Consider the following 20,351-nt stretch of genomic DNA (forward strand, 5'->3'; position numbering starts at 1 on the left):
GAGGTTCTCTTGGGATCTGTCTAAGAGACGGTGAGCATCTGTAGGTGCTTGTCCCTGTGCCAGAGCCTGCGTCTTGTCATGTATGCTGGCTGCGGAATCGACAGATGGATGGCGAACCAACCATGGGTCCTGGGACAACGACGGCACGCATGTAAGTGTTGGGCCTGTGCGTTGTTTCTGGACGTTTCGTTTTGTGCGTGCAGGAGAGAGAAAAAAAAGGCGTTGTTTGTCAGAGCCGATTCTCTTTAGCGCCGGCTCATGCTCAATGTTCCCTCGGCTGCCATCAACGGCCCCCGGGCTTGAGCAGTCTGGTTGGTTGGCATCGTCGACTGGCTGACCTATGAATACGAAATTGTGAGGATGAGGGTGGTGTGGATGGAGTTTTTAGTTCCACCTGTGGGACGTTTTCAGATGGATGGACCCTGGCGATCAAAAAACCTCACACTTCTCTCGGCTCACCAGGACATGTACAGTACCGTGAGTGCCTGGCAGAGGAGGTGGGAACCTGGAAGCACTGGGCCGTTCCTTGCTGAATATTCTTTCTACCAGAAACTCGGGGCCGACCCCATCTATTCCCGGTCAAGAGAGGGTCTGGAGACTCAATAACAGCCTCTGTTACCGGAACCTTCTCTCCGCCGACGGACGCCAATTGAATCGTCGCCAACATATCACATCTCTTGCTTGTTTCCCCTCTTCCGCCTTCGGCATTGGGATTGCTCTAGGGTCTTCAACGGCTCCAACGTCTCTTCCCGCGTCCAATCCTTGTCCTCCTTGCACGGCAACTCCCATCGGTGGCTTTGTTGGACAGAGACAATCCCTGGCTGCCAAAAGCCATACATGAGCCACAGGCTTCCCGTTGCACACTCGCTTGCAGACTGACAACCCACACGACCTCAACCGGCTTGCCACCAGACGCTTTGTTGGCTGCACCGGGCTCAAAGTGGCCTCCCCGGCTTGTCTCCGTCCTGCTTAGACTGGACCAGAACACACAAGAATCACCCTCAAGGAATGGGAAGGGCTTGTACTAAATAAGTCGTACGCCTCGTCAGCAGTTTCACACCAAGACTGCCCCGGTATTATTGTCACCACACCACGCCTTGGCCTGCAAGCCCTTTCTTTTCCCTTCGATCCTTGCCTGGCATCCCGGGAGCCGCTATCGTCAGTTGTCGACGGAGCCCTCTGCCCTACGAGTGTCACCGCTACAGATACAGCACTTTACTGTCTGTGCCTACACGCCGGCCCCAACCTTGATCTGTCGGATCCGCAGACGAAGCGAAGCTGTCGCTTAGATCCGTTAGCTCGGCTTTTCGCTCTTGCTGCCCCTCGCTGCGCTCGCTTCAACTTATACAACAAATCAAACTCGAAAGCAGCTCCCAAGAGAAGAGACGAGACATGGACACGGCGGCTCGTAACGAGCAGCTGTTGGACCGTCGGTCACGGCTAACCGAGGGGCTCGTCAGCTTGCCCTATGACCTGATCTTGTACCTGGAGCGGGCGGTTGTCCACTCGGATCTAGGATATCCGGACCTGGCTGCCGGCGATGCATATCGCGCCTTGCTTCTTGCCGACGAGGTTCTCAACGAAGGGTTCGAATACCATGACCAGGCTCTAGAGTCTCTGCAGATGCACACTGCGGTCCCCCTCCCTGATGTGCTGGCCCACGGTAACCTCCCAGAGGACGAGCTGCATGAATCCCAGGGAGATTCAGAGGCAGACGACGTGGTTAGGCGCCTGGCCACCTTGGCCTCGGTCCGTGCCTATCAGATCCTGTCTCTCGGTCTTCTTCTTTGCGGATCTCTCAAAAGTGCCGCCAGCTTCTGCCAGCGTGGCCTCCAGCTTTGTCCCTCGAACCGAGAGCTGCTCGATACCAAGAACAACATTAACACGGTAGCTCGTCGGAGACTCCGCCGCGACGATGTCGACATCGACTACCCCAACCTCCCCGACGGCGGCCTCGTTCGCCGTGAGGTGTATCCCTGGAACGACCATGAGCCTGATCGATTCTCGGACGAGTCGCTTACGGACCTGAATGAGCACTTGAGCCAAATAGCCCCCAAGTGCGCAGTCGAGGTTGCTACCCTGCCCATCTTGCTCGAGGGAGCCAGCAGTACCGACGACTACGAGATCATTCCGACGTGCAAGCAGCTCGGTGTCTTTGCCAAGGAGGACATTGCTCCTGGCGAGGTGGTTCTCAGGGAATATTCTCTCCTAACTGCCAATAACCGCTTGAAAGACTCCATCTGCGACGCCTGCAGCTCCGATTTGCCGCCACTCGGCAGTGAGAATGAACCTGTCAGTTGCGACGAATGTTACGACACTGTTTTTTGCACCCAGTATTGCCACGATCAAGCCATGGAGCGATATCACCCTGCCGTCTGCGAAAAGGACGTTGATGCAATCGCCAAGGACCCTGACGCTTTCGAGGCTGACGAGACCCTGTATCTGCTGCTGTTGTCCCGTGTGCTGGCGATTGCAGCCCACGAGGAGGTTCACCCCCTGGACGTCCGCGAGGTCAAATACATCTGGGGTGACTTTGTGCCAACCAGAACCAACGATATCAACGTCTCGCCAAACGCGGGCCCTCCGCCTGAATGGACCCTCCCGTTTTCGTTCAAGTATAGCATCGAGACACCGCTCCATGTGCTCGAGAAGATGGACATTGATATCTACGCCGCCTTCGCCGAGTATGATCTCTGGGTGCTCAACACCCTGTATGCCAAGTTCCGCGGCACTGCTTCAGCCCGCAAGAACCCCCGGGACGGCCGCCCAGATGTGGCCGCCGTCCACCCTTATTGGTGCCTTGCGAATCATGACTGCGACCCCAACGTCACCTGGGAATGGGGCGGCCGCATGGTGCTCGAGGCCAGGCGAGAACGTGTGCTGGGTGGTCGACCAGGGGGCATCAAGCGTGGAGAAGAGATCTTGAACCACTACTGTGATGTAAACTTGCCCGTGCAGCAGCGTCGAGAGTGGGCACGAGGCAGCCTGGGCGGCTGGTGCATGTGTAAGCGGTGCCGGGATGAGGCTGCTGCAAGCGATTCGAAGCAAGAGGCTTGATATTTGATCAATGGTCTGCTTGCGAGGTGTATCTTTAGAACTTGGATGGCGTAGAGCCTTTTAGGGAATGGATGGATGGGTTTTAGACAAAAGTTATGGGACATTCATTGATTGCTCGGAGCGAAGATGAATACACACAGTACAGTATATATACATGTTAATGAGATTTCTTGAACCCGACCTCGGAATGCTTTCAGCCAGTCCCCAGGGAATGAACCATCGCCGTTACGGCTTCTATTCGAGACTATCACAAGTGATCCAGACGTGGCCAATTACTACTAAACTATGGTAAAACACCAGCATCATCAAGCTTGCCCCATGCATGTCACCAGCGCATTCCCCCTTTTCCCGATAATGAGGTCTTACCTTGACTGCTCGGGCAGCGGTCGCGGTCCTACGATCTGCCTCCGTCCAGCTCCGATGCCTAGTGACCCGTTGTTTTGACTATCGCCGCCAGTGTAGCCGGCCCATTGTCCAACATCCCATCGGCCGCCAATACCTCCGCCGATACCCTCTACACCGTCACTGGCGCGCACTGCTGCGGCCGTCTCCTTCTGTGCCTCCTCCCACTCGCGCTGTCGTTGGCGTTCCATCTCCATCTCACGTTCCAGGAGGGACTTGGACGCCCATCCGCCAGCCTTGGTCTTGGCCTGGCTCTGCACGCGGCGCTGATCCTCGGCATCGTGCTCAGCTGTGGCACCGAGTTCGCGCGAGTAGGTTGTCTGAGGAGCGGCAGGTGCCGGAGCAGGGTTGCTTGAGAGGAAGCGGTCGGTACGGCTCGGGGCGGCGGGAGCGGGCTTGGCAGCGTATGCCGTGGGGTCCGGGAGGGGACGGCCGCCGGTATTTTGTGGCTTGACCTTTGGTGCCGAAGTCGGGTCCGGGAGCGGACGAGGAGACCTCGGCGGCAGGATGGGAATGTCGACTTCTTGAATAGGTTCCCTCTTGTGCGGAGACCGAGTGCGCAGAACCTCTCGCTCATCTCTAGACCACGAGTCCGACCGTGTCGGCGGGCTGGAGAGGAGAGGCTTCTTCACCTTGGGCTTGGGGACGCCTCCCACGCGCTCCGCTCTCTCCTGGCGCTCCCGCTCGTACTCAGCCTCGCGTTGCCTGGCAAGCTCCAACTCCTGCTCCAGCTGCTTAACGCGGTTTCGGTATTCGTCTTCTGAATTGCCGTCTTGCTGCGACGCCGCCTGTTCCGCTCGGTACTGGCTGAGGAACTGACCCTTGAGTTTGGCATCGCTTCGGCTCCTTGCGGCCTTGCGCTCCTCGTTGAGTCGGGTTTCAGCCTCTTGTTCCTCCTGACGCCTCTTCTCCTCTGTCAGCTTCCACTGGCGTTCTTCCTCCTCCCATCGTCGCTTCTCCTCATCAACTGCTTGGCGCTCCCTCTCGCGCAGATTCTCCTCCTCCTGCTCCCATCGAAGCTCTTCCTGGATTCGCGCACGCTCTTCTTCTTCAGCCTGTCGCCGCTCCTCGTCCTCGGCCTCCAGGCGAAGACGCTCTTCCTCCTCCCTTCTACGGCGCTCCTTATCGGCGAGGCTTGGCACACGGGGACCAGCACTAGTGATCTGTCTCCGTCCGCCAAACGAGATGCCAAGGTTGCCCTGGCTGGCACCCCCTAGATAGCCATACTGGGCAATGTTCCAAGCCGGCGCGGTAGTGCCCTCATGCTCCTTCTTGCTCCAGCTGCTAGTTGGGCCGGGAGATCCGGGGCTCTTGGTAGGGCTTTTGGTAGGGCTCCACCGGCCGGAGCCCGAGTCGCCGGTCCGATGTGGCATGGCGGCAGAGCGGCCGAAGGCCGGTGACGGGTTGCTGGTGAAGGATTTGCCCCGATCGCGGGTTCCGGTGGGGGTCCTCGAGCCTGTCCCCTGGGGTGTCACAGCATCAGGTCGCGACTTGGGTCCGATGGCTGTGGGGAAGTTCTGGGGGCTCGCAGCGTGAGCGGCTCTGCTGAACGCCCCGATGCACTGAAGGACCTGGGCAGGGTCCTTTTGCTCGTACAGGTCGACGGTGAGGAAGGTATCGTGTTGGTGGAGGTTCAGGGGCGGGGACTGGCAGGCGCGGAGGAAGAGGGAGATGTTTTCCATCTGCACAAAAGGCATTGCCGATCGCTTGAACCTGAGGCCAGGAGGTGGGAGAGCGAGGTTGGCTAGTCTGTAAAGTCGTGTAAGTGCCGCATTCACGATGGCCAATGTGGCGAGGGGACGTACCTGCACAGAGCGACACCATCTTTGAGGCCTTCGAGAAGGTCTGAAGAAGGCAAGTTCTCGCCGAGGATATCTTCGATCCATGTACGGGCTTCGTTTGCTGCGGCAGGGGTATACTTTTCCAGGCGCATCTTGCGCAGGTCTTTGTCGAGGGACGTCACGGACGCCATGTTGAGATTGAGAGGTCGATAATGGACGTTGGATCGAGTGTTTGAGTATGTGACACTTTTATTCGGGTTCGAGAGAGGGCCACGCAATGCTGTGAGGCTGTAAATGTAGCGGCGCGCAAACGAGTCTTGTGGTTACGCAGCGTCTTTTGGATTGGATTGAGGGGGGCGAAAGATGGATGAGACGGGATGGGTATCGGGGGTATCGAATAGCAATAAACAAGCAAAGGCTGCCTGGTTCAGTCTGTCTATCAGAGAGTTGATGGAGGAGAGAGAAAAAGAGAGAAAGAAGGGATCATCCCGGAGATCCGAAGTGAAGTGCAGGTTGAAAGAAGGGTTGGTTCGTAGGTAAGTAAGTAAGTAGCGAAGGCAGCCAGATTGGGTGGGTTGGGTACAATTGATCCCCACGTACGCACGCCTGCGTCATTAGGTACTTGGGCTCATCGCGGGGTGGCTGGTGCGCATAAAAAGTGTGGCTGGTGGAGGGTTGCCATCATCATGCGCGGCTGCTTCTGCTTAGGTTAGGATGGTCGGTGATTTGACCATCCGGTTGTTTCATGCCCCTCCCCCCGAAATTCTCCCTCCTTCGAAACATATGCAAGCATCTTGACAGCCCAGCTCTGACAAGACCTTGCAATGACCCCCAACCAGATTGGCCCCGTTGCTAGGGCCTGGTATAGGTGGAAGGCCCTTCGTCTGCCATGGCGCAAACGCTTCCTCATGGGTAAGTTCCTTCATTCATGCCGTCCTCTTGGCTTTGACTTACACACCCCACCCGCAGGCTATGACCTCCAGGGCAACACATACTGGGAGTTTCGACTCACGCGAGGCCTCGAGGGCAACGAGCGATGGCGTCGCATTGTCAATTACCCGCGGTCGACACACTACTCTTCCGTAAAGGTCAGTCCGCAGTGGCACCAGTGGCTGCGGCACACCCGGCAGGACCCCCCGACACTCGACGAGCAAGAAGGCGACTTGGTGCGCCAGGTGAGGATGAAGAAGCTAGCTGCCGAGGCCGACGCCCGGTGGGAGGCCAAGCCCCGTGTCATGGAAGCCCCTGAGGATGCTCCCTCGCCGCTGCTGTCTTCGGCGCAGGCTGGTAGTCCGCCACAGCAGGACGTTGGACGGGAGCGGCAAGCACCCGCTGGCGCAAAGGAGGCTGAGGAAGAGGTTGAAAAGAGCGACGATCCATGGGCAAAGGCAAAGGCTAGAGGGCCTGGTGAGAGCTGGCAACCCACAGCCTGGAACCCTACGGCGCCAAGGAAACGATGAGATGTCAACCTCAAAGATTGCCACGTCGTTTGTAACAACAATGTACAAAAGCCATCCATTCCAATTTGGACCCAAAGCGATATTCAGGGGATATCATCATTCATTACAACATAATGTCTATCTATGTACAGGGGTAGTCTAAGTTTGTACAATATCAAGTCACCAACAAGTGTCACCATCAAAATACCCAACCAACCCATCATGACCACTAACCAGCCCGAATTCATTACTCCGCTTCCTGAATAGCCTTTAACGCCTCGAGAAGAATCCTGAGCCTTGTTCCAGAGTTCGTCAGGACGTCCTGTGCCATGGCATCGCCCGCATCCCCCTTCATCTTGCCAGTCCGTCGCTTCTTTGCCTTGGTCTCTCTAGCCTTGATGCCCTTCTCAACAGCTGCTTCAAATTCTTCTGAATACACCATCATGTCAAACGACCATAGAAGCTGGATGGCACTCTCGACAACCAGTGACAGCTTGGCATTGTCCTCCAGCGCCACAGTATTTGCAGGGTGCAAGACATAACAGTATTCTAACATGGGCATGGTCAAACTCCCCTGGGCGTCGCCTTCAGGATCAATCCTGGAAGGGTTCTTGTATGATGAAGGTAATAGTAGGTCAAAAAGTTCCTTGTTGATCGTGACAAGTGCTTCGGGTAATAAGATGTTGGGTCGTTGTGAAAGGAAAAGAGAGAATGTCGGTAGGGGTAGGAGTTTGAGGGCTGCCGTGTACTCCTCATAAAGACGATTGAGCTCTGATCGTTTTCCTCGTGACCATGTCACGGCCGACAAGAGCTTGAAAATGCGCAGTCGTATGCTTATTGATTCCACCATGCCAGGAGGATAAATTCCGGCATTCCCGAGTTTGCGTGTGTCCTTGGGTTTTTGAGGCGTGGGAGGTTCTGAGACACCAGACGACATGGATTCATCCTCGAAATAGTCGCCAAACTTGTCGTTTTCTAGATCGAGCACTTGTTCTCGTTTTCGCTTCTTTGATTGTTTTCGTGGGCCCCGGGGTTCCTTGTCAAAGATCTCGCGGTAGGCCGAAGATGATAGCTCGCCTCCATCAGCGAATAGAGCTTTGACGAACCCTTTGGCGCCGCTTTGTCGTCCATTCTGCTGATTCATGTACATGGCCATGATGGATTCCTCCCGTGATGTCAGGATCGGTTCGCTGTCGGGGCCGTTGGCCTGCTGTGCCGCCTTGTCGCGACGTTCGCGCTCGTTCCAGTCGGCCTCGAGTACGTCCATTATAAATTCCAACCAAACTTTCCAGTAGCGCCATCGGTTGGGGTACATTGTGCTGCAGTTAAAGGCCCAGCCGACAGTAGACCAGAAGTCCTGGCCGCGGTTCCATACACTGCCGTCGTTGGCGATCTTGCCCCGGAGGCGCTCATCGTCGCCGCTCAACTCGGCGTCGGAAACATCACTATCGTTTGCTGACGCAAGTTGTTCGCGTCTGCGACCTGATCGGGGTACTGAGTAGAACTGAAAGGCGGTTCTAAAGTCGGCATTGACGGGGCCAACAATGGCGAGAATGTTGCGCAAATAGTCGAGCGCTTGGGAGCATACGTCGAGATGTTCCTTTTTCTCGGCGCGAGTGGTGTGAAGAGGGTGAATGACGAGTGTGCTCAACAAGGCGAGATGGCTTGGGGGAGGAACCGGGACACCCTTTCTGTTGGTGGAAGTGCGCTTGGATGCGCCGGCGCCGGCGATGCTGTTGAGGAGATTGATGGCCGAGGCATCTCCAGGCGAGTCAGCAGAACGACCAACACATAAACAAGGACAAGACCATACATAGCTGCTCTTCAAGAAAAATATGGCAGTGATTCTTCAGCTCGCGGGGTAGCTGGCGCGCATCGCGATAGGGACAAGGATTCTCCTGTACGGGGCTGCTGGCGGCGGTAGACTTGTCGACTATGGAGTCGTGCGCGGTAACAAAGGATGCCGGCGAGGACAGACAGGAAGAGGGCGACGCCGATGCCATGTCGCGCTCGGAGTGGAAGACATTCAGGAGAGTTGAAGCTGACGTAGGTTGGGCTGTTGAGTGAAGAGGCAAAAGACAAGGGAACGTATCGCTTTACGCGGGTTGGGAAGCTGGGGAATCGCGAGAAGCGCGCGCTACGAGGCGCAATCAAAGGGAACCTTGAAAGGCAGGAGGGGTTGTACGGCTGTACCTGAGCTCCAAGCCACACTCGAAACTTTGTCACTTTCGCACTGGGCCTAGCAAATAAGGCGCTGAGGAACGGACCACTGACGCCATTCAATGGAACGCAATGCAAGCTGTACCCCACGCAGAAATGGCGAAAGAACCATGACACACAAACGCACCCAAAAAAAAATAATTGTAGAAATCGGCAAAAATTAATGATGAGAGTGGGATTCGAACCCACGCCTATTTCTAGACTGCGAATCGTTGCTAGTTCTTGTGGAACCTGAACACAGCGCCTTAGACCGCTCGGCCATCTCACCTTGTTTGTTGAAGATATGATTTCCATACTGGGCCCTTAGGGAAAGAGCGACGGTGCCTTTCGTCCCGTCCTCCATCACAGCACCCTTTCAACATCAGGTCAAGGTCACCAGTCATAATCACTTTCACTTTTAAGCTATGGAAGGATTGATATCTGGCACAGAGTGTTTTCAGGAAAATAGAGTTACTGTGAGAATGAATTTGGAAATAGGTAACTAGGTACGCCTATTTGTTTGGGTGAATACTATGCTCAGGTACCTATTCAAGGTAGCCTATCAAGATAGATAGAATATGATTATGATTCCTATCCCACATTTGGAGCATCTCTTCTCTCCGTGGAGTCAAAGAATGTGTGTTGACTCGTCTATTCACTCGGCCGATGGTCTCCCTCGGTAGCCAGTGCCCAGCAAACTTGGGACATGCGACAGAAATGCGTCCATTCGCCAGCACCATGGAGGCTATGTCGCAACCCTTCTAAATGTCTGGTAGCTAGATGAAAGAGCTCGTCAGCTCCCATCGCCAGGGCCAGGTGGTACATGATTTCTCCATGCTTCGACCCAGGCGAATGTGATATATATAACCCGAATGAAGACGTTAGACCTGATGTCTTCAGGCTCATGAGAGGGAAACCCCTAGTCCGAGCCAGCCTTTGCAATGTGACAAGGCGAGAAAGATCAGGGAAGGCTATCTATATTATCCAGTGTGTGGACCTGCCTGTTTCAAGTGGATGATGCTGGCTCGCTCTTCGATGCTTACGACGAAGCGAGAAGCCGGTGTTTGCGCAAGGTCCAGGGGAATTCATTGAGGTTGAACCCAGCTACAACCAACCGATTGCTGTGGATGTTTTTGTCGAAGGGGCAAGAGTCTTTAACACGCCGTCTGGCCTGTGAAGTTGAAGATGCACAAAAGGGTGGGCTTTGACGATCTCCAGAATAAGCTCCTGATACTCGCGAGCAATCTGTTCGAGAGTATAAACTCGTCCGATGATGGGTTGCTGACCCATGTGGCACCGCTCTGCCGCTTCGCAAGAGATGTTGACGACTATATATATAGAGAGTCTGTGTTGTCAAGTCAGCCAGAGATCGCCTCATCGGTCGTGTTAACCAACTTACTTCGATAGTTTCCTTGGGTACATTGACTTCTGTGAGAAACCCCCAAGAACCATATGCTGTGTTTGGCGCCAGATGTTTAAAGTTCTCGGTTTACACCATTCGACAGCTATATAGTTCAGACTGCAGGACCCATGTAGGAGAAGTTCCAAGGTGCTGGCCCGTTGTTGGAAAGCCTGTGTCGCCTTCACCGTTCTCTGCCCCTAGACTTTACCCCCGCTACTATATGCTGGTCGTGGGGGGCGGGGGCGAGCTCTATCTCGATGACGAGACGAGAAAAGCACGACAACTACTGCGCAGCTAGGGAGATCAGCTGAAAGCCGCTCAAGGAAGAGTCAGGGTATTGTTCTTACCTCGCAAAGCGTACCTATACTCGGCATCTGGACTCCGGCCAGGTTCCCGCTGTGGCGTTTTTTAACAGTAGGTGTGAATGTATCCTTCGGGGACAATATATATAGGAAGATTAGTGATAAACTGACGAAAGACGACCCAGGGCTTGCGAAGGGATTATATAGGACGATGGGAATGAGTTTGCTCTGAATGTGCTTGTCTGTGAGTATCCCCTGTTTTCACATATCTCCTGCAATAAGCTTGAAAATCTTTCTCCCACCTCGCTCGATTTTGGAAACAACGATCCCCTCAAAGAGCCTCTCAGACGCCAAAGAAATCTTTCGGGTACCATGCCCATATATCCAATGCTGTTTTTACGGGTAAACATGCAAAAGGCATTGTGGAACATGCCCCTGGAAACAAGCACAACGACTAGTTCTATGAAAGCAATGAAACCCCAATTTGGCAAACACCGCCAGATTGAACAAATACCACTCAGCACTTGTGTCGCCGCTAGAGATGTGCAAGAAGATACTGAAGGCCGCTTTGTCTCAACGGTTTGGCAAAGCTGTCTTGGATGAGAAACACGTAAAACTCGCCAGATTGCTGACAATTGTGACTTCTTGAGCTTTATCACCGGCCGTGGGGCATTTTTCTCACAGTAACATAATGTTGACAACATCGCAGTTTCCATGTTGCTCGACACGGGCAAAGCCGTCAGTGTATAACAGATTCAGACTTGATACGATAGTATCTCTCATGTAAGCTGGAGGGATCACAGATCATCACAACAAACACACAACAAGTAGGAGTCTAATAGTTCATTCATATTCGTTGGTATCATACTTTTGCAGACGCATCTAATACTCTATCACCCAAAACCCATCATTAAACGAATGGTCCATCATTAAAAACACCAAAAAGCAACGCCACATTTTCTCCCATCTAAACATCCGACTCAGGACCAGACTTGTCCTTTTCTCCCTCCTGAGTACCTTGATCAAGCTCATGCTCCGTCTCAAACTTTCGATCCAGGCTCTTGGCTTTTACACAGAGCACCGACACCACGAGGGCCACGCAGGCTAGGAGGGTCAGGACCAGCCAGACGGTTCGCAGGCCCTTGATGTATCCGTCGACGATGGTCTCCTTCATCAGATTAATACTGTCGGGGGCCTTCTTGATAATCTGCACCAGGGCCGAGGCGTCCTTAGCCCACTCGGCAGCCTTGGGCGCAAATTGCTCGCTCTTCTCGATCTGCTTCTGGAACTCGTTCTGGAAAGTCACGCCGCCGACCGCAACACCAATGCCCTGACCGAGAGATCGGCAGAAAGCGTAGAAGCTCGCAGCAAAGGGTAGATCTGCATTAGAGGCACCAGCCTGAGCCGCAAAAGCTTGAGCAGAGTAAAGAATGCCCAGGCCAAGACCTCCAGCAAGGTAGATGAGCACCCACTTCCAAGTCTCAGTGTCCTTTTCAAGAAGCATCATCAAGCCCATTCCCAGAGGCACGAGGGCCCATCCCAGCCAGATAAACGGTCGGTAGGCACCTGTCTTGGCGATCAAAAGTCCAACGACGACAGCAGCGGGAGCAACAGTGCCTGTAAAGGGCAAAACTGCAACACCGGCGTCGACGGGCGAAGACCCTCTGACCTCGTGGTATAGAGGGACATAATACAGCAGGCACCAGACGAGGATTCCGTGGATGACGGTGGCAAAGTAAGCCGAGAGTGACGTGAGGGATGTGAAGAGGCTCGGTCGGAGGAGGGGATCGCATGTCGAGTACTTGGTCGAGAACTTGATGTGGCAGCCAAACGCAATAAGGCCAAGGATCCCGACGACGAGAGGGACGACAGTTCGGGGATTGCTCCATTCATACATGATGCCACCTAGGATACTCAGTCAGTAGCAATCACATAATAGAGGCCAAGATTACTTACCCCAACTCAGGGGAATAAGGAAGCTCGTCAACGCTCCAACAAAGATGACAGTTCCGATCCAGTCAAACTCCTTCAACTTTGTGTTGACAGTTGCATCCTCCTTTCTCTTGATCTTCATCGTTATAGGAATGGCAACATAAGCGACAGCACAGAAAGGCAGGTTCAACCAGAACAACCAAGGCCACGAAACTTCGACGAGGGCACCGCCGACTACAGGACCCAGGATGCTGCCGATGGCCCAATTGAGGGAGATGAGACCGAACCACTTGCCTCGCTCGCGGAGGCTGACAAGATCCGTTGCAATGACGTATGTGAGAGCCAGGATACCACCAGAGCCTAGGCCCTGAAGCGTACGGCCACCAAGGAGGACGGCGATGTTCTTGGCGAGGGCGGCCATGACGCTACCGCCTGCAAAGACGGTTAGGGAGCCAAGAAGAGCTGGTCGACGGCCGAAGATGTGGGATAGGGAGGCAACGGGGGGTTGGATGACTGTCGAGGCGAGGAGGAAACTGGTACCGCACCAAAAGGCCTCAATAGCTGAGGCTCCAATGTCTTCTGCGATGGTCTATCAAGGTCAGTAAGTCACTGATATCACTCGTCCAGACTCGAAGCTTACCGGCAACGCAACGCAGATAATGGTCGAGTCAAGGGCAATAATGAAAGTAACAAGACACAAAGTACCGAATGCACCATAGAAACGCCATCCCCTAGATGTTGTAGGCATGTTGACGTTTTCGACCTCCTTGAGCTGGACAGAAGGGGCATTGGATGAGGATGCAGGATCCCAGATGACTCCTTGGCTGGAAGACTGCGAGCTCTGAGGTGTATGTCCCGGGACGTTGAGCGGGCTAACGGCAGGCAGAGAGTCCAGCCTAGGAGCCTCGGGCCGCTGAGGTTTCTCGGTTTCGTTACTCATGATCTTTTGATACACAAATGAAGTTTGTGTTGGTGACACGGGATGGAAAAGACAAGCGACGAGAAGACTGCTCTGGGTATCCTCAACCGAAGAGAACAGCAGAAACGCCCATTCTTTAAGAATAGCCTCAGAGAATGAGGAAGCCCATAGACGAGGAAGCCAACGCACGTAGATGGCCTCGCTCAGCCAGCCTCTGAGCGGCCCATGGCCCCCAAATTAGATCTGCAAGATAAAACCAGCAGGTCCTAGACCATATCTCGAACCTTGTAGTCGAGATGAGCCTAGCCAGAGTAAAACGGATATGCAGAGTACAGCCCTGCCTCGATTGAAGGGGCGTCAACAGATCCACAGCCAAGAACAAAAACCTCCGCTTTCTCACTTCTCCAGCTTCCCATTGTCCCAGAAACTAGCGATTTCCAAGCGCTATGCTAAGGATGCGGTCCCGAACGGGGCGCTTGAGCCTCAGCGGCCGCCCACCAAGGAGGGTTGCTAGGAACCAAGTTGTTGGGATCTGTGACGCGGGTGAGACTACGTGGACGGCGTAAAGTAGGCTTGGTGATGTTCAAAAACATGACATCAAATGGTAAGCAATGGGCCCATAGATGATCAACATGATCTACCCTTTGGTCAAGATACCTGATAAAGCCAGTCAGTGAAGGGGAAATCTCGCCATCATTGATCAACGGTCAAGGAAGTCAGCCCTACAGCGTCAGACCCCTGCTGTTCCCTCCCGTAATCTCAGCCACTGGGTTTCTGCATCTCGGCGAGGCCGATCCCCGTTTTGTCTTTCGCTGGTTGGTTTGAATACCGATCTCCGCCAGCCACAAGCGATGAGGTGGATTGGATTGTTGATGTCGAGGTCAAGCCAAGGCTTGTTGCCAAGAGTTTGGAAGCATTCCGCACGTGTATCAGCTGGACTAAACCTTTGATCCATGTTTCACCATCTCTTCCTAACCCTTTTGCAACTCTCGTCAGCAACTCATTTCCCTCAAAACAATCAACAAATCTCGTACCCCGTAATGGTTACGCAAGCTGAGCGGTTCCGTCGGCATACCAAAGTGCGGAATTGCTGCACCTCGCTGTTGGTTGTTGTCTTGCTGGATCACTAGCTGGTCAGACTATCTGCCGGGCTACGTAGAGATAGCGCCACTAGAGCCTAGTTAGCACCAACAGGGCCATCCCGGCGGTTTGGGCATCGCCTCCATCTCGGTCGATCTCGAGGCCTGGGCTGAACGGGTACAGTAGAATGTTTCGATTGTTTGGTTGGTCTATATCTCTCTGACTATCTGCTCCTCAGCTTGCGCCATGCAAATGCTTCCAATCCCAGCACGGGGGTCAAAGCCTCTATCCCTATCTATCCCAGTCTATGAAGCTATCCACGGATCTTTTTCCCAAACCGTAAACGCCATCCCATGTGGCCCCATAATCGCTCCCGCAGAGTGGCGCGCTGAGGCTGACAAGATCCACCCGGATTCCGGGTCCGAATAAAGAAACACGCACAAAAAGAGAAAAAGTCAAGGGAATATTAGCGAGCGTGGCGCTCAGGTATGAAATGGTAGTCGTGTCTCGTTTCTGAAAGAGGAGGGAGGCTTGTGCTGAAGAAAAAAGGTTATATCAAAATATTGTTACCGCTGTTGGTTATCATCAACTTAGTGAGTCGCGTTGGTGTGAACTCTTGACATGCTTCGGCGGAGAGCATTGCTCGCCCGGCGTTCCTTTTCGGCCTCTTCAGCTTCAGCCACGGCTTGGTCTTCCGTGATCTCCTCGTGCTTGTTGCGCATCCGCTGGAGGACGCTGGCCGCCTCAGCAGCAAACTCGCACTTCATCCGGATGGTCTCGCCGTACTTGTAGAACAGAAACGGGAACGGGATACACGCGATGGCCAGGAAGGCCGGCACCGAGCTGGCCCAGTGGATACCGAGGTCGTCGTACATGTACTTGGTGAAGAGCGGGAATGCGGCACCAAAGATTGATCGGAGAACCGAGTTTGCGGCCAACACCGATGCGGCAAAGATAACGTCTAGACCAGGTTAGCCCGCTGCAGAGTAGAGACAAGTTGGGAGCTGAAACTTACAAGAGTCAATGAGATAGTTCATTAGCGAGAGGAACACCACCACAAGGCCAGCAGAGAAGACAGCTGAGCCCATGATGCAAACGATCCAATGCACGTCGCTTCCGTTGGACCAGGCAAACCAAAACAGACCGACAGGAATCAGGATAGAACCGACAAGCGTAGGGGGAAGTCGGGCCTCGGGGGGCGCATGGCCGCCATTAGCAGCAGCCACACGCATGTATCGCTTCTGGTCCATGATGGAACCAGTGACGGCAAACAGCATGCCCACTGCGATACCAATAAAGGCGAGGCCTCCCTTACCAGGGCTCCATCCACGACCCTGTTGGAAAACAATAGGGAAAGCAGCAAAGCAGAGGTACAGAGTGCCGTAGATGATGGCCATGTAAATCGAGGTGAGCAAGACGATGGGCTCCTTGAAGAGCAGGATCCAGGGTCGCAAAAGAGCCACCTTGAACTGCGTAGCGACGCTCGTGTGAGGGCGGCCAGCATCCATCTTGGCAATGTAGACCTTGCCAGTCGCCTTTGAGAGGGCGGCAGCGCGGCGTCGGAGTTGATAAGGGGCGTAGGTCTCGGGGATGAGAAGCGAGTTGACAATCCAGACGATACCGGTAAAGATGGCCATCATGCCTTCAATCCAGCGCCAGCCTTCGTGCTCGCCAAGGAAACCACCAGCAATAGGACCTAAAGTGCCATGTTAGTTTGCGTAGTTCATTCCGCATCGGAACTTGACGTACCAATAGTAGGACCAAGGAAAGGTGCCCTATTCACATCCGTTAGTTTACTTCTACAAGATTGCAAGGAGTCTACTCACATGGCAAACAGCGCCGAGGCAATACCACGCTGCTTGGCATCAAACATATCGGCAATAACACCACCAGCGTTAGTAAGAGGCGAGGAGCCGAAAGAACCGGCAAAGAATCGAAGAACGATCAAAGCAGCCATGGTGGGTGCACCAGCAGCACCCGCGTTAAACGCCGTCAAAGCCATATAAGAGATGAAGAAAGGAATCTGCCGGCCGTAAAGCTCAGACAGAGGTGCCCAGAAAAGGGGACCGATAGCGAAGCCCAGGACGAACATGGAGATGCCGAGAATGACAACCTCGGTCGATACATGAAAGTCCATCAGGATATCAGTGAGACCGCCTGAGTAGGCGGTACTGACAAAGGCGACAGCGAGCGTCGCGATGGCCTGTAGGATAGTGATGGCCCACTTCTTGGTCTGGGAAAAGTTCATGGCGTTTCGAGGGTCGTTGGGGAGAAAGTCGACGAGATAGGGGGACTCGGTCGTACCCTCACCGGCGTACTTGTGGTTGAGGACGGCATCGTCGAGGCCGACTTGGTCAAAGATGAGGTTAAAGTGTGAGGCCTTGGTCTGAACTGTTTGGTTCTCGACGTCGACTTCGTTGGCCGTCACCGAGGACGACGACGATCCCGGCCTGGACTCGGGTTGTGTAATTGCAGTCATGGCGATAGGACACAGTGGGAGGTGATACTAGGCACTGCAGTCGTTCGAGATGGGATCCGGATCGGCGGTCCTTGGTTGGGATGAACTAGCCAGGGTATCAGGCTCAGTTGCACATATGGATTGCGTCCAAGTATCTCATCCGTCTCCGAGACCCAGCACGGCGGGAGGCAGATATATATGCCATGGGGATCTCGCCCGTTGGGTCCCAGATGCATTGTTAATCAAGATCCACTAGATGCTACCAGAACGCCCAACAATCTGGGTTGACGGGGGGGTCTCTAGACCAACAAAGATGCGAATAGATCTCGGGCCCTCCTGGTCGCCGACTTTTGAGCGAGGCTCTGACGTTTCTGTCGTCCGTTTGTGGGCACTGCGGTCGGAGTTGATGACTATTTAGGCAAAACAGAGATGGGTGCATGCAAGATCGGGGGCCCGGCGCCTGGCATGTCTCTCAATCCCGGCTTGCGACATCGTTTACAGGTTGTTGCCTCATCTCGCGTCTTTTCTGTCCCGTCCCAGGAGCCCCGGCGAGCCTCGGAAACATGCCGTCCCTGTCGGAGGTTCCCAGTCGATAGAAGGTAAAGGACCAACTAGAAGCCTGCAAAGAAGAGGACCCCCGCCCGGTCAGAAAGTCCGACGGCGATTATGGTGCTTCTCCCTCGTGGGCTCAGCCGCGTGGAGTTTGACCCATCTCATCTCATCTCAGCTCGCCGACGGGATTAAAGTGGACGTTCTTGACGGCGAACCCGCTGGCTTAGGGGCAACGCCACGACGCCAAGTTCCGAATGCCGACTCGAGTCTCGTCCGTGATTCGGATCCGAAGCGGCTTTTACTGTAATGCTCCAGTAGGAATGATCCGCGCCCACGTTGTCCCACGCGCTAGAGACCAAACTTTGTCGATAACCTTGTCTTTTTGAGCCTCGATCCCGCTCGCTTCAATTCTCTGACTGATAAGAAAAAAAAGTTGCCTCGGCTCATTTCGTTTTCGCTATCGTTCAGGGCACGGAGCCGCCGGCCGGCCGATATCATTACCCCCCGTCTCCCTGCTTGACCCCCGTTCCCTCGTGGAGGATTTGTCCTAGCGGCTGTCTCAGAAAGATAGAAAGAATAGAATGTTGGACCCGTGACGGATTTCGGGCGTCAAGACTGGCCGACCGCCGATCATTGCCTTGGAATTGTCCTCCTTTATCGCGGATTTCGAACATCAGGCGACATGACTCTGCCTTAGAAATCCACCCACACACACCGTTGTTGATTCAGCCCTAGCTTTGAGCCGCATTACAGCCGTTCGTAACATCACGTCCCTTCACAGTCCATTATTTTAGGAAGCTCCGATGCATATTATCCTTGCCACTGGCCGTCACAGCGGATCAGTCGCCAAAGCCTTGCCATTCTTCCTCTTCCATGTTCTCCACGTTATCTTGATGACTCGAACCTGGTGCCAAGTGTGAGGAGCCTTCTGAAACGTCGTCATCGTCGCTATCGTCTTCACTTTCTTCATCTTCGCTTTCCTTCTCTTCCTCCTCTTCCTCCTCCTTCTTCTCGTCCTCGTCTCTTGCAGTCAACGAGACAGGTTCGCCAGTCGACTTCAAGACGGGCATGCCAAGAACATCTCGAATAATGGCACCGTTCTCGTCCCGCATGTAGGGGCCGTCGTCATCTGCAGCTTCGGCGTCCTCTTGGGCACCAACTCTTACAAATGCAGCCACAAAGAAACCCATGACACCCTGCCCGTCGTCCTTGTAGGAGCGGATGCAGGCCTCCGCCACGTCTGTCTGGTCCCCACATGCCGAGGGTAGGCCCCGGACGGGCCACTCTCGCATACCGGAGACCTGGTCGGTCCGTCGTAAGATGCGCCAGTTCCTCTCCTTGGCAATCTTAGATTCGAGAGCCCTCGTGACGACACGTTCGTTCTCTTGCATATGGACGGAACACGTCGAGTATGTAATCTTCCTCGCCGAAGGGAATCGAAACGCGTGCTGAAGAAGGGTCAGCTGGAACCCTGATAGAGCATCCAGCCGTGCCTCCAAATCCTTTTCCGACGCCAGAACGGTCTCGTTCCCGTCGTCGTCGATGATGACCTTCTCAGGTTGTTCAACCTGGTCATGCTTCCTCTTGCGATTGTTTGACTTGGCAGCCGCCCCTTTCCCCGTGTTTGCAGGGCTGTCTGGTAGATGGAGTTCCGGCATTGAATCTCGTCCGACAATGCCACTCCCTGAGCAACTCGGATCCAGGAGCAGAGCCCCGACCGACTTGTATTTGTCAGACTCGGGGTTCACCTGCAAAAAGTCCTGTCCAAATCCGATCTGTGTCATGGGCCTGGAGCCCGCAGTCTTGACCATCTTCTCGAGCGTCTGTGCCCGCCTGGGGTCTTTTTCGAAAGCATAAATCGTCTGCTCCGGTGCATCAAACTCGGGTCGGTGTTCCTTGAGAATAGCCGCCAGGTGCGTAGTCTTATTTCCAGGCGCCGAGCACGCATCAATCAGATCCCCGTCTTCTGACTGGGGGTCCAACAGATAAGCCGGGAAGCACGATGCCTTGTCTTGCAGGATAATCTTGCCTGATGCATAGGCTTCCGTCTTGGTCAGGTCGATTCCAGGGGTGATGGCCAGGAGATTCGGCACGTGCGGGTCGATGTAGAGGAATTTTCCCGACTTTGTGACAACTTCCTGGATCGAGCTGGCTCTCGCGTAGGTCGAAAAGGTCGTCTCCAGCTGGTCTTCCAGGGTACTCTTCACCGCGTTGACGCGAACCCACCTCGGGTAGTTCGCTTCCTCGCCAGCTGACTGCCTCTCGATCTGCTCCTTCAGGGCCTCGAGCGTCGGCATCTTCCTTCGGAGCCGAGCAAGCTTGAATTCTGAATTAAGCCTCGCCTTGTGCCGTTCAATGGATGCACGAAGCCCATGACTTTGCGGGAGGGCGATCCCCCTCTTGGCCAATAAGAGGTCATGTACGAGAAGTAATGACAGAATAGGGGTGAGCTGTTCCAAAGATTAGCCAAAATTCCGTCTTGGTATGAATCGACGTGTTCATATCTTACCTTGCGCTCAAGCTTGAGAAGCTCAGACTTCTCAATCACCTCCTTCAGCACTGGACTCCATTTGCAGCTCTCGAGGATGATCGCGTAAACCTGATTGGGTGAAGATTTCAGATTCTTCTTCTTGAAGACTCGGGACTTGAGACTTCCTCCCTGTGAAGATGATCCCGATAGAACCTCTGCCGCCTCATGGTAGAGAGACATTTTTGAGGCGATGCAGAGATGGTTGAAGTTGCTGATGAGGACTGCTGAAGAAAAATGAAGCTGAGCTTTGAGAAAGGCGGTTGGGTAATTAGAGATTTGCCGAGATTTACCCGCTGAC

The 20,351-nt window shown here is 54.2% G+C and overlaps 7 protein-coding genes across 7 annotated transcripts; 2 read left to right on the forward strand and 5 right to left on the reverse strand.

The window, feature by feature from the left end:
- Positions 1–1,392: 1,392 nt before the first annotated feature.
- On the forward strand, positions 1,393–3,057 carry NECHADRAFT_38734 (uncharacterized protein; the record flags this gene model as incomplete). Its single annotated transcript, XM_003051743.1, has 1 exon — positions 1,393–3,057. The coding sequence occupies one exon, from the start codon at positions 1,393–1,395 to the stop codon at positions 3,055–3,057; it is 1,665 nt and encodes a 554-aa protein (XP_003051789.1).
- Positions 3,058–3,270: 213 nt separating this feature from the next.
- On the reverse strand, positions 3,271–5,431 carry NECHADRAFT_104157 (uncharacterized protein; the record flags this gene model as incomplete). Its single annotated transcript, XM_003052195.1, has 3 exons — positions 3,271–3,367; positions 3,424–5,208; positions 5,265–5,431. 3 exons carry the CDS (start codon positions 5,429–5,431, stop codon positions 3,292–3,294), a joined length of 2,028 nt encoding a protein of 675 aa, XP_003052241.1. The 3' UTR covers positions 3,271–3,291.
- Positions 5,432–6,064: 633 nt separating this feature from the next.
- On the forward strand, positions 6,065–6,700 carry NECHADRAFT_79220 (uncharacterized protein; the record flags this gene model as incomplete). The annotated part of the gene is made up of 2 exons (XM_003051744.1): positions 6,065–6,152; positions 6,210–6,700. 2 exons carry the CDS (start codon positions 6,065–6,067, stop codon positions 6,698–6,700), a joined length of 579 nt encoding a protein of 192 aa, XP_003051790.1.
- An 85-nt stretch (positions 6,701–6,785) lies between these two features.
- Positions 6,786–9,011, reverse strand: NECHADRAFT_104158 (uncharacterized protein; the record flags this gene model as incomplete). The annotated part of the gene is made up of 3 exons (XM_003052196.1): positions 6,786–8,440; positions 8,493–8,735; positions 8,954–9,011. The coding sequence occupies 3 exons, from the start codon at positions 9,009–9,011 to the stop codon at positions 6,927–6,929; spliced, it is 1,815 nt and encodes a 604-aa protein (XP_003052242.1). The 3' UTR covers positions 6,786–6,926.
- Positions 9,012–11,549: 2,538 nt separating this feature from the next.
- NECHADRAFT_38651 (uncharacterized protein) lies at positions 11,550–13,454 on the reverse strand (the record flags this gene model as incomplete). The annotated part of the gene is made up of 3 exons (XM_003052197.1): positions 11,550–12,487; positions 12,539–13,103; positions 13,155–13,454. 3 exons carry the CDS (start codon positions 13,452–13,454, stop codon positions 11,550–11,552), a joined length of 1,803 nt encoding a protein of 600 aa, XP_003052243.1.
- A 1,649-nt stretch (positions 13,455–15,103) lies between these two features.
- Positions 15,104–16,992, reverse strand: NECHADRAFT_92827 (uncharacterized protein; the record flags this gene model as incomplete). Its single annotated transcript, XM_003052198.1, has 6 exons — positions 15,104–15,217; positions 15,248–15,474; positions 15,529–16,209; positions 16,263–16,288; positions 16,340–16,893; positions 16,927–16,992. 6 exons carry the CDS (start codon positions 16,990–16,992, stop codon positions 15,104–15,106), a joined length of 1,668 nt encoding a protein of 555 aa, XP_003052244.1.
- Positions 16,993–18,683: 1,691 nt separating this feature from the next.
- Positions 18,684–20,182, reverse strand: NECHADRAFT_2583 (uncharacterized protein; the record flags this gene model as incomplete). Its single annotated transcript, XM_003052199.1, has 2 exons — positions 18,684–19,973; positions 20,033–20,182. Coding segments are annotated over 2 exons (1,440 nt in total), but the record flags the coding sequence as incomplete, so codon positions are not given.
- Between the last annotated feature and the right edge of the window lie 169 nt (positions 20,183–20,351).

Source organism: Fusarium vanettenii (genome assembly GCF_000151355.1).
Source record: "Fusarium vanettenii 77-13-4 chromosome 4 genomic scaffold NECHAsca_3_chr4_2_0, whole genome shotgun sequence".
Classification (NCBI taxonomy): domain Eukaryota; kingdom Fungi; phylum Ascomycota; class Sordariomycetes; order Hypocreales; family Nectriaceae; genus Fusarium; species Fusarium vanettenii.